Genomic DNA, 13,541 nt, shown 5'->3' with positions numbered 1-13,541 from the left:
TTTACTCTCACGACTTTCATTCTTGTGTTGAACACAAAGATTTTTAGAAGAATATTTCAGCACTGTAGGTCCATACAACACAAGTGAATGGTGGCCAGAAGTTAGAAGATCCAAAAAGCATATAAAGGCAGCATAAAAGTAATCCATAAGACTCCAGTTATTTAATCCATGTCTTCTGAAGCGATATGATAGGGTGATGAGAAACAGATCAATATTTATGTCCTTTTTTTACTATAAATCTCAAATCTCAACACTTTTATATTTGTCTTTTGTTTTTGGCTGATAGCATTGTTCATGCATATCGCCACCTACTCGGGAGAGAGGAGAATTTAAAGTAAAAAAAGGCTTAAATATTGATTTGTTTCTCACCCACAACTATCATATTGCTTCAGAAGACATGGATTTAACCACAGAAGTCATATGGATAACCTTTATGTGCTTTTTGGACCTTCCAAGTTCTGGTCACCATTCACTTGCATTGTATGGACCAACAGAACTGAGATATTCTTCTAAAAATCTTTGTTTGTGTCTGTCATACACATCTGGGATGGCAAAGTTTTAGGTGAACTATCCCTTTAAAAGATAGAAAAAAACGTTGAAATTGAGGAAGAGATGAAAATTCCACAGTCACTCACTTCTGGACCAAATGCCAAATATTTCTCAAAATCTTTTATATAAACGACTAATAAAACAAAAGCTAAATTTGCTCACATCCATTTCAGTATGTTGCATGAATGACGTTATAATTACAGCTCAAATGGGTATCATGCAACTGAAACATTATAATAATAAAATGGGTTTTAATATTACAGCACTCAGGAAGAAACAAAATAAAACTATATTAAATCAACAAAGTTATTTAAATGAACTAGTTGGTGTGAGTTAAGCAAAACAAATGACTTACCAAGAGTCTTTGAGCCATTATCATTCAATAACAACAAGCTACTTCATAGAATCAAGGCCGATATTTTCCAAAAACCATCGGTGTAGCGATATTCTGCACTAGTATTCCAAACCTTGCTAAATTAAGAGCCCTTCATAGTAATCAATACCAAATCCACAGCTTAGAAATGCATAAATGGAGAAACAAACTACAAAGAACGATTTTGTGCGATAACGTCAGTAAGGATAAATAACGTGATAGTTATTGCATAGGAAAATAGACTTTGACTATTTAACTGCATCCTTTTGATGTCAGCATTACAACTTTTAAAACATTCACACTAGCGAAACTGAGCAAATCTCCAAATCATTGCTTTGCGCGATACAAGCACCATGATAACACATGGTATCATTTTAGTACATACTAAGTGCGATGCTCTTGGGTTAAATCGCACTCTTTCAGTGACCACTAACTAACCTAAAGTGTGAATAAGTAGTGGTAACCATTTCAACCAGGCATCAAGACCAGGCTCAATGACTGCCATTGAGGAGTAATAAAATAATCTAAATAAGCCTTTTAATCTTAACAGGCTTGATCCCTTTGTAAGCGTTAGTATTTGCTGACCTTCGCCTAGCATGAGCTGTGGGGCTTAAATCATCTGTACAAAACAAAAGATAGAAGTGGTAGTCAGAAGACGGAGTAAGATCACTGTTTTTCCATCATTACTTCCCTCTCTTTCTCTACTTTTCACTGTTTATCTGTCTTTAGTTGTTAGTTTATCAATCAGATCTTGAAGGGGCGCCAGCTCCTTGCGGTCGATCAAGTTAAACTCCTAAAAAAAAGAAGACAAAACACACCTGTTATTATCAATGCCAGAACATCAAATACTTGTTTGTCCAGCTGACAAATATCTTTAAGATTAAGAGTACAAGTACAGAGCCAATGAAATGCAGTTGTTTTTGCATATCCCAACAGGGGCAGTGGTGGCTTGGTGGTCAAGGCTGTGGGTTGCTGACCTGAAGGTCAGGGGTTCAAGCATCAACACTGCCAAGATGCCCCTGTTGGGCCCTTGAGCAAGGCCGTTTACCCCATCTGCTCCAGGGGCGCCGTACCATGGCTGACCCTGCGCTCTGACCCCAGCTTAGTTGGGATATGCGAAAACAACTGCATTTCATTGGCTCTGTACCTGTACTTCTGGGGTCAGCCATGAAACAGTGCAGATAGGGTCATGGGCCTTGCTCAAGGGCCCAACAGTGGTATCTTGATGGTGCTGTAAACTTTGTAAATAAACTAAGCAATCAATTTCCATAAAGTGTTTGAGTAAACTAATGTTTTTATTGCACGTTTTACCATTAATCGCATCACAAGAAAAAGCAGTTTGATGTGCCAGCTCTGACATGTGTCACCAAACAGAATTGCAAAAGTAAACATTGTGCTCAAACAGATGTATGTATGAAACAAAGACAGAACACCTGTACAAAGAAGATGAAGTGTTTGAAAGACGTGTTGAGGTGGGCTTCCTCCTGCAGCTGCATGACTGCGTCAAAGTGTTGATGATATATATGAGCATAAACTCTGAACAAACGCTTCAGAATGGTCTTAGCCACTGACATGAAGTTCTTTGGAAATGGAACACCTGGACAGACGAGACATAAAAACAGAGAAAGGAAGTTCAATATCAAAACATCTACTACAACAGATGGCATTTCTTAAATGTGGTTATAACTTACAGTATTAGCTTCTTATTTAAAGGGATAGTTCATAAAAAAAAAAAATGAAAATTCTGGTAATATTTATGCTATGGAACAGCTTGTGGGTGAGTCAATTTTTATTGTGAAATATACCTTTAATAAATATGTTGCAAAGCATGTCACGTGAAAGCTAATTTCAGAATGCTAAAATTGCTTACAGCACCTTTAACCCAAACATTTTATTTCCATCATCATTTCTTTAACTCTCTTTAAAAAATATATATATTTTATTTATAATTTAACCCTTTAATTTTGAATTATTCATTTTTAAAAATATTTTAATTTTTTAAAGAGAGTTAAAGTATGTTATTCCTGTGACACTGGTGCCGCCAAATGATAAACCATGCTTTCAAAACAGCTTTCCGAATTCGCCCTTCACCTGCAGTTGTTCAAACAGTCAGATAGTCCCGCCCCCAACTTAAGCCATTGGTTGAGAAGCCCTGTTGGGGCGGGTCTAAATGGTCATTTAAAACAAACACAGGAACTCTGCCACACTGACACTGTTTACAGTTTGAGAAAAATAATCAATAAATGGCTTACTTATAGTTGATAATTAAAGGTGCTGTAAGTGATTTGTTCATGGAAAAGTACGTAAAAAATGTTCCTACTCCCTTAAAGATATTGAAAATATGTGTCCTGAGATATCTCACCGGTCTCAAAATAGCTTTAGACTTTGTTAACAGCAAACAAAAATGTGTGCCATGAACCGCGGACATTGATGCTTTCCACCTGTCAATCATTTTGCTCGTTCTCATAGTGTTGTCTATGAAGCGCATCATTGAGGCTATGATTCATAATGTTTGTCAGTTGAGGGCGCTATTGTGCCACTGTTGAATTTGACAGCCACAGGAACAAGCAATGCTGCTCTTTTTCTCAGTTTTGGTCTCAAAATAATGTGGAGGGCGGGGCTTCAGAATGGGGGTGTGGATAATTCAACAGCTCAGTCACGTGAAAGCTTCAGAATGCTAAAATTGCTTACAGCACCTTTAACCCAAACATTTTATTTCTATCATTTCTTTAACACTCTTTAAAAAATATATATATTTTATTTATTTTTTAACTCTCTATAATGCTTTGCAACATATTTATTAAAGGGATAGTACACAATTTTTTTTAATTCTGCCCTCATTTACTCACACTCACGTTGTTCCAAACACTGCTTAATTTTATTTCATCCGTGGAACACAAAAGACATTTTAAAGAAGTGCTCTTTTACATACAATGAAAGTACTCATGACCAGTGTGGCTGTCAAGCTCCAAAAAGTACCATAAAAGTAGTTTTATTCTGCCGTGGCACAATCACAGGACACATGAGGACCAATGACATTTAATATCAAACCTGGCATGACATCTTCAAGCACCTGATTTGATTGTGTGCAAGCGCGAATGTGATTGAGAGCTATGACAAAGCAGAACATTTTATTTGAATCGATTTGTTTCACACAAAGCTATCGTATGGATTCAGAATACTTGGAATATGTTGCACAAGTTGTATGGACTACTTTTATGATACTTTTCTAGTACTTTTTGGAGCTTGACAGCGCCTGGTTACTGTATTTCATTTTATGGAAAAGAGCAGCATTAACATTCTGCCATATTTTAAGTTCCACAGAATCTATTCCTTTAACTCTAACACATTTACTGTTGTAAACTCAAATTTTGACAGAAAATGGGGATTTTCAAAATACAGCATACTTTGAAAAACGAATGACGTTAGGAAACAAAAAAAAACTTAAATGAATAAGTGTGTACGTGGCCTTAGAATGACCAATAGAGGGATTGTGATGTCACTGCGTACCAATTTTAGAAGGAAAAAGGGTCTCGTCGTCCAACTGGTCCTGAACCCACGTCATTAGATAATCGATGTACTTGGGAGCAGAACACTTTATTGGCTTTTTAATGTTGGTCCCATCTGCCCAATGATACTCATATCTAAACAGAATGATACGAGTGAGATACAGACAAATAAGAGACAAAAATATTCCTTCACAGTTCAAACACACTCACTTCGGTCCGGCTGACATGACGGGACAGCTGTCCTCCGAGCAGAAATCTGTGATGGTGCCATACAGCATGTTTATTTGATTAAAGAAATCCACCGCTGCAGAGATAACCACAAATTATTGTTTTTATTTAGTTACAGGTTCAATAGTAGTTACGCTCCAACAACACTTACATTTCCGGTTGACAAAGACAATCATTTTGACTTGTTCCTCCATTTGCAAAAACAAAACATGACTATGTAAACAATGATGTAAACACAGATTCTGGTAATCGAGAATCCATCAATAAAAGTCGTATTGAACCTGGAACATTTCTCCATTCATGTTGCATAAATAACATTGTTTTATTATAATACAGAGTGGGGTATATTTGTGTATATTGGGGGAGGTGTGTATTTGCAGTAATCGCTGTGGATTGAGGGTCCGTCGGGACTAAATGTGCAAAAGAAAGGATGGGTGACATCAATAGGTCAAGGGTCAAAGTTGTTAAGAAGGAAATTAAAAAAAGCACACAAAAGACAAGATAAGAGAACATCTATAATAACAAAAGCTATGGTCTAGAAATACAGACACTAAAGAGAGAAAAAAATAAATATACAGGACATATTTGTGCCATGCCAAAATTGTGCGCATTTATGAAGTCGGATAAAGACACATGAATATAATGTCGCTCGCTATTCTTACTGTTGACGGCCACCCATTCATTCAGATCTTCTCCGTCTGGAAGCATGACGGCCATACGCAGGTTCCCGCTGCCAAGCGTGGCTTCAGCATGTTTGAGGAGCTCATACTGGTGAGATCCTTCTGGAATATTCTTCTTCGGTTTAAACGTCTTAGATGAACGATTCCCACTGGAGGAGATGGAAAAGAGCAAACCAGACGAGGCAATTTATGATGGTCTATGGGCAGTTAGCTGGTATTAAATACTAGCAATAAACCAGCATACATATTTGAGATTTGTGTGCGTGTGTATATATATATATATACACACACACACACACACACACACACACACACACACACACACACACACACCTAATATTGTGTAGGTTCCCCATGTGCCTCCAAAACAGCGCTAACCCGCTTTTTAGAATGGGCAGTGGTGGCTCAGTGGTTGAGGCTCAGGGTTATTGACCAGAAGGTCAGGGGTTCAAGCCCCAGCAAGCCCCAGCACCACCAAGATGCCACTGTTGGGCCCTTGAGCAAGGCACTTAACTCCAGGTTGTTCCAGGGGGATTGTCCCTGTAATAACTGCACTGTAAGTCGCTTTGGATAAAAGCGTCTGCCAAATGCATAAATGTAAATGTAGAATAGCTTTCAGAGATGATATTATTCTCACCACAATTGTACAGAGTGGTTATCTGAGTTACCGTAGACTTTATCAGTTCAAACCAGTCTGGCCAGTCTCTGTTGAGCTCTCTCATCAACAAGGCGTTTCCATCTGCAGAACTGTCACTCACAGGATGTTTTTTGTTTTTGGCACCATTCTGAGTAAATTCTAGAGACTGTTGTGTGTGAAAATCCCAGAAATACTCAAACCACCCCATCTGGCACCAAAAGTGAAAGATCAATCTTGGGATTTTAAGAATCAATTTTGGGATTGTTCATATGAAGATTGTGATTAATCAGAATTTCGTCATTTATACCTAGCCCTACCGCTTGACTTAACATTTAACAAGATCTACAAAAAGTCTAAAAAAAAGGTTTTTTTTAATCTAACAGTGTATAATCTGATGGGAGTGGTGGTGGTGGTGGTGTAGTGGTCTAAACCACATAACTGGCAAACTGGTAATCAGAAGGTCGCTGGTTCGATCCCCACAGCCATCACCATTGTGTCCTTGAGCAAGGCACTTAACTCCAGGTTGCTCCGGGGGGATTGTCCCTGTAATAAGTGCACTGTAAGACGCTTTGGATAAAAGCGTCTGCCACATGCATAAATGTAAATGTAAATGTAAATAATCTTAACTATTCTCGTTTTCAATGTACAACGTACATCTCAATTGCTAAAATAAAACTGTATCAGCCTATTTCACATATATAAATGGCAATTTATCAGCCATTGGCCACGCCACTCTCTAGCAGTGTTGGGCAAGTTACTTAAAAATAGTAATCCACTACAAATTACTATTGTTTCCTATAAAATTGTAATCAGATTACCTTCTGAAATACTTCATGTGCAGAAAGGTGGGCAGGGCCGGTTTGTGATGCTGCACACCCGGGCCCCTAATCAGGCTAATCATGCCCTCAAGAGGGATAAAAGGCGACCGGAGGCGGCAGTTTGGCAGGGAGAGAGAGTGTTACGGGCAGCTGCCCTGCATGCGTTCATGTTTGTGTCTTTTTGTTTTATTAAAAGATTATTTATATTGTCAAGCCGGTTCTCGCCTCCTCCTTTCCATTGAACTTTGTTACACTTAATGTTTGTTACATTCTAAAACATTTTCCCAGTCAACAAATTCAAAATATTGTCTATATTTCTCCTCACAATGACTTGTTACAGGTCATAATTAATGTATTCTACATAAATAAAATATTTGTGTGTGGTGTATTTATAAAATATAGATTCTTTATTATTTGAACTTTAATTAAGGATGCATTAAAGATATAATGGCTGGCAGGACGGCAGCTGCAACTCCACTTTCAACAAGAGTGCTTCTGTATTGACTTATTTTGTATAATTCTCTCATACTTTGCGATCTACAATACATCACCTGAAGCTGTTTGGAAAGTTTGGAGTGCATCTGGACCATCGCTAGTTTCATATGATCCCATGTTATGTTAAATGAGATCAAACGGCATGGTTTTGTGTAACTGGATATAGGTTTTTGCAACGTTTAGCCAGGATTGGATGTTTTTTTTATTCATCCGAAAAGGCTTGCGTCTTGCCACCCTGCTCCATAGCCCAGCCAGATGTCGAATACGGGAGATAGTTGTCACACGTAGGGAAGCAACCATTACTTGCCAGAAAGAGCTGCAGCTCCTTTAATGTTGCTGTAGGCCTCTTGACAGCCTCCCTGACCAGTTTTCTCTTAGTCTTCCCATTAAATTTGGAGGGATGTCGTGCCATACTTTCTCCATTTGTTGATGACTGTCTTCATTGTGTTCCATGGTATATCTAATGTGTAGCCTATTGATGAAACAAATTAGATCCCATCGATGCTTTGTAAGCTCTTTGTGGCCCATGGCTCTTGTAGTAGCATGCAACCAAGATGATGTCAGAAAAATCCTACAAGAACAGCTGAGATTTATTTGGAGTTAATCAGGGTCACTTCAAGTGAAGACAGGTGTGTACTATTTCACATGAGCTTGATGATTGGTTGATTCTGAACACAGCCACATAAACAAAACATGTTAGGCCAGCAGAGAAGGCTTTGCTGCTCTGAGAATTCACCACTGCCCAACTGGTGTCCATCACTCGAAAATCTGACAGTCCATGCATGCTCATGACACTACTGTATAAGTATGAGTCAGGCAGGAGTCTGTGGGCAGACAACAGAACAGCAAACCCTCTCAGGCTGCATTAGTAAAATGCACGACGTGTAGTCTGTATTGTTGATCGAGTGCAGGCAAATTTACCCACTCACTCCATTGATTTAATGAAGACCATAGCTTGTTGTGGGCATGTAAAAGTCTCCTGCCCATCCTTGCCATCAATTCTCAGCTTAGCTGGATAGAGCAGTGTGAAGTTTACTTTCTGTTGGTGCAGCATTTTTTTACACTCTTTGAATCCGTCCCGCGTCGCTTGAGTCGATCTAGCAAAGTCCGGAAATAATACGATGTTCTGGTTCTCCCAGCACAACTTGCTCGTTGAACAATTCTCTGTCAGCCAACCACAAGAATCTTGCCAGGATAGATCTGGGTCTGTCAACCACCTTTGTGCGCTCTATCTTCTCGAGCCGGCACCCCGCTCATAATAAGCCCATCCAAAAACTTCACCATATCTTCTTGACCTTCCTTTCCCTCTGGGATTCCAACGAAACGAACATTATTATGTCTGCTCTGATTTTCCATATCTTCTAGTTCTTCCCAAACCCACTCCACATCAGCCTTGGAAGCAGGCGGGTTAGCCTGTACCTCTCTTTCGGCTGACTCAAGACTCTCGACCCGTTATTCAACATCATCCATTCTTGGGATCAGGGTGGAAAGTTTCACTTCCATAGATGTGATCGCTCAACGTATTTCTGCGAGGCCCTCCGTGTCAGTCGAGATTTTCGTCAGCGCTCTATTAATGTACGAGATATCCCAACCTATGTCACAAAGTTCACTGCTGTCACTATCGACTGGACCTCTGTCATCTCGATCCTGTGAGGCGTCCGACGCATGCCAACGATTTTGAATTTGTTGACATCTTGCCCTCCCAGCACAGTTTAACAAACAAAACTATTACAGTTCTCACTGGTTAAAATTGCTTAAAAGGATAATTGTAGCAAAGTCTAAGCAGAGCACATCTTTAAGCGACCAACCCTCGCATAGCGTCACGTGACTCCCACGGCCGATGGGTTTAACTTCTCCTAAATCACATGCTTCTGGTGAGCCATCATGAGTGTTATTTTCCAAATGAAATCACAAGATATTCTCAGCTGTTCTGTGGTAAACACTTTTCCCATGATAAACTCCCCAACCTCTTCATTCCAGACAACCTCATCAGTACACTCAGTATATATACCGTATCAGAATAAACAATCCTTTTAAGATTTCAGAACCAGATTGAGAATCATTCTGTACTTCAGAGTTTCCTAACTCTCTTCCTCTTTACTAAAGATATAAACATGTACTTTCTAGAAATGACAAGAAAAGCTAAAACAGCCACCCTTCCCTTGCAAACTGATACAGTAGGATCATAATGTTGGGAGATTGTTAAAATGAATTATATATATATTTTTTAAATTTAAACTCTGTCATTATTTTCTGAACTTCGTGTCGTTCCAAACTTATGTTTGACATTTCTTCCGTCAGAACAGAAGAGTAATTATTTTAAGGATATCCTGACTCCTCTTTTTCATATAATGAAAGTGTAACGTAATGAATAGTGACAATAGTTCACACACACACACACACACACAACTATCAGATGACTTCAGAAGACTTGGAATATAGCGTCGTCAGGGGCGGATCTACCGGGGTGGCATAGGGTGGCAAATGCCACCCTAAAAGAATACCTTGACACCCCTGCTGCCACCCCAGTTGGCAGCAAAGAATTAAAAGTTATGGCCAATTTGACAATTTACCAGCGCGAATCTCCAATGTGCGACTGCACTGAATGCAGCACGAGATGGCGCCAGAGCGGCAAGAGACTGATCAGTTTGGAAAAATGTGTGTTCTGAGTAAACAATTAAAGCGATGTCCAGTACCTCGTTTGAGTGCCGTGACCTATTTATTTCCACAGTGTATTTATGCTCACTTTAGTACAGCTCAGTCCATAGATCTTCATGTGTAAGTTTTTCTTTATAGCTTCTTCTTGTACAAATGCTGCGTGCGTTTGCTTCCCCTCTCACACATCTGCCTGTCATCACCTGTGTCTTACCTTAATGCCTTTCCGGTAATAATGCACTTACTTCAATCATACTTCTATCTCCTATTAAGTGAGATCACATTGTATGGTCACTTATTCCTAATATGAACTGTTTCACATGAAACCTCAAATGCAAGACATTGATTGCATGAGATTAAGTTTGTCTGTATGAGTTTGTAAATGGCAGCCTGTGCCCTTTTTTAGTGTGTACATACTATTTCTCATCTAACTGTGATAAACGTGATTAAATTAAGTATATATAAGTCTGCCATATGTTGCCACCCCTCAAAAATTCCTGCCCCCCTCTTGCCACCCCATAAATATTTTTCTAGATCCGCCCCTGAGCGTCGTCCACTTTAATGAAACTTAAATAGTGCTTTTTTCTCAATTTGGAGCTTGACCGCCCCATTCCCATGCACTTTGCTACTAGCTACTATGGAAACAAGTGGACTTAAAAACAATTCTGAAAGAACTGTTCCTTTAAAAGCCTTCATACAGTCTAAAAAGGTCTATAAGACAGTTGCCACCCCATCCACAGCCTGTATAACCAATTAAGATTGCATTGCAGTTCATGCAACACCATCACAAGCACAGCTTTCCAGCAAAACAACCTATTTTCAGAGGGTGAAAAGAGTGTTTCCACTTTGCATTCATCAGTTACTGTGCGTGCACATGCAAACACAGTGCAACTCTCTGATCTCTGACAAGACACACAACACACTCACAACACTGTGAATGATGAACAAGCACGCATTACATAAGATCTGTCCTCCTTCCAAGCCAGCACAACAGAAAGCCAAGAAACCGGTGCGAGTGAACTATATTCCAGTTAATCTCGGCGCTGAGGCATTTGTATGAAAATATAATATTTTAACGTAACTGTCAAACTAGAAATACTGATCTAATGATGTGCACGCGCAACAACTGAAGGCTCCGAAATACTCAATCAGCTCTTTAGCAAAGCGAGCTGCGGCTGTGAATTAATATATATCAATAAATGATGGTTTAAATCGTAAAATCAAACTCACAATAAGAAGCTCATGTTCTCCTGTCAGCCCGGTTCAGAGTGCAGCTGCTGGTACCGGACCGAGATTCGGGTTCTTGAAGAAGTAACGTTGTATCGACACCTGACAACAAACTTCCCTCAACCGATGTGGATTCTTTAATCTTGAGTGTAGATCTATAACTCATGAGGTGGTTGATTAATCGCTTTGAGAGTATGGGGTATCATGGGGCACATGTTTTAAAGATCTGTTCTAAATGAAAACGCTACATCTCGCGATGGTTCGTGTCGCTGAAGTCAGTTTCTGCGATTGCGCGTTTCCTTTTTATTTATTTATATTAGACGTTTTATTATTATTATTTTTGTATGTATTTATTTTTATTTATTTAAACTGCATATTAACATAAATAACGTCAAGAGAAAAGAGCGGTGGATCAAGATAAGGAAAAGATTCCAAATGTACTGCTCTCTCACAGCTGTGGTAATTATTATTTTTTTTAACTAATTCCAGGGAACTATAACAAAGAGCATAATATTAAAAACTTACCCTAAATATTTTAAAAATAATAATAATAATAAAATAAAAATGCTATATTTACGCTGACAAATACGCGGAAACGCGTCATCACAGTGTGTGAAAAAGGTCTGTATATAGGCTCTATGTAAACCGAGAACATAATTTACAACAATAGAAATAACAAACTAGAAATTTGATTTAAAAATTGAAAAGTTTGTACTAAAACACTCTAGAACATTCAATGTACTACCCAATTTCATTTTTTTAATATATGCAGTAATATATATATATATATATATATATATATATATATATATATATATATATATATATATATATATATATATATATATATATATATATACTGTGCAAAATTTTTAGGCACTTGTGAAAAATGTTGCATAGTGAGTATGTCTTCAAAAATATTGACATAAATAGTTTTTATTTATCACTTAATGTCACACAAAGTCCAGAAACATAGAAAAGGCTAAATCAATATTTGGTGTGACCAACTTTGCCTTCAAAACAGCACCAATTCTCTTAGATACACCTGGACACAGTTTTTCCTGGTTGTTGGCAGATAGGATGTTCCAAGCTTCTTGGAGAATTCTCCACAGTTCTTCAATATATTAATTATGTCTCAGTTGCTTCTGTCTCTTCTTAGTCACAGACTGACTCAATACTGACATCTGTTGCAGGGCTCCCTGTTCTTCTATTCTAATCTTTTCTATTTGCAAAAGGAATGTTTGGGAGTCTAAAATGTATGCTGAAAATATAAATAACCATCTTAAGACAAATGTTTTGTGAAGCATATTATGTGCCTAAGACTTTTGCACAGTAATATATATGTATATATATATATATGTGTGTGTGTGGTGTATTTATTTAAAGAAATAATAATATATATATATATATAGACTTAATTTACAATATGCATAGGTGAATTTGGAAAATAAAAACAATTATTGTATTACATTTTTGATCATATTCTTTATAATCTGTGATACCAATAATTTCCCCACATTTTCCCACAGCAGTGCAATTGGTCTAAAACACTCTCACTATTTAATTTATGTACTTTACACTAAAATGTAAAAAATAACATTAAAATTAAAATGTACTAGTTAACAGTACCAAAATAACATTAGAAAATATAAATTCATATATTAAAATATATAAGTTAATATATGGATATATATAATCACTAATATAATTAATATATATTAAACAATGAATGTATATAATACACATATTGTTACGCATTTTATAAATATGCATTAACAATTAAAAACTGCCCATTGTGCAATATAATTAAGTGACATATATATATTTAATTCGTATTTATATTTATTTAACACACCCTACCTCTTCTGCATATCTTCTCTTTGCCTTGCACATAATATATGATATTTGTACATACGTTTTCCTATTGTGTATTTTCTCTACGTTATTATTTGAAATGAAAAATACAAATAAATTTTTAATATAGGGTGGGCCTGGGTAGCTCAGCAAGTATTGACGCTGACTACCATCCTTGGAGTCGTGAGTTTGAATGCAGGGCGTCCTTAGTGACTCCAGCCAGGTCTCCTAAGCAACCAAATTGGCCCGGTTGCTAGGGAGGGTAGACTCACATGGGGTAACCTCCTCATGGTTGCGATTTGAGGTTCTCACTCTCAATGGCCCGTGTGGTAAGTTGTGCATAGAATGTGGAGAGTAGCATGAGCCTCCACATGATGAGAGTCTCCGCGGTGTCATGCACAGCGAGCCACACACACACATATATATTTAAAATAAATATTTAATTTGTATTTACGCAGTGCTTTTACTGTTTACTTCTGCAATAAAATGTCAGTTATATTTCTATCTCACTCAAGC

At 37.8% G+C, this 13,541-nt stretch overlaps 1 protein-coding gene across 1 annotated transcript; it reads right to left on the bottom strand.

The window, feature by feature from the left end:
* Positions 1–189: 189 nt before the first annotated feature.
* Positions 190–11,314, bottom strand: mob1bb (MOB kinase activator 1Bb). Its single transcript, XM_052104127.1, has 6 exons — positions 11,175–11,314; positions 5,322–5,488; positions 4,642–4,735; positions 4,433–4,566; positions 2,356–2,519; positions 190–1,715 (listed from the first exon to the last, which is right to left on the bottom strand). The coding sequence occupies exons 1-6, from the start codon at positions 11,186–11,188 to the stop codon at positions 1,638–1,640; spliced, it is 651 nt and encodes a 216-aa protein (XP_051960087.1). The 5' UTR covers positions 11,189–11,314; the 3' UTR covers positions 190–1,637.
* Between the last annotated feature and the right edge of the window lie 2,227 nt (positions 11,315–13,541).

This window comes from Xyrauchen texanus, chromosome 34 (genome assembly GCF_025860055.1).
Source record: "Xyrauchen texanus isolate HMW12.3.18 chromosome 34, RBS_HiC_50CHRs, whole genome shotgun sequence".
Classification (NCBI taxonomy): domain Eukaryota; kingdom Metazoa; phylum Chordata; class Actinopteri; order Cypriniformes; family Catostomidae; genus Xyrauchen; species Xyrauchen texanus.
The sequence above is the reverse complement of the archived record's forward strand: the minus strand, read 5'-3'. Positions and strand labels throughout refer to the sequence as shown.

Coding starts and splice junctions, on each gene's coding strand:
- mob1bb (XM_052104127.1), bottom strand. Junction 4,567..4,641: donor GTCATGTCAGCCGGACCGAA/GTGAGTGTGTTT, acceptor CATTCTGTTTAG/ATATGAGTATCATTGGGCAG. Junction 1,716..2,355: donor ACTTCATCTTCTTTGTACAG/GTGTTCTGTCTT, acceptor TCTTTTTTTTAG/GAGTTTAACTTGATCGACCG.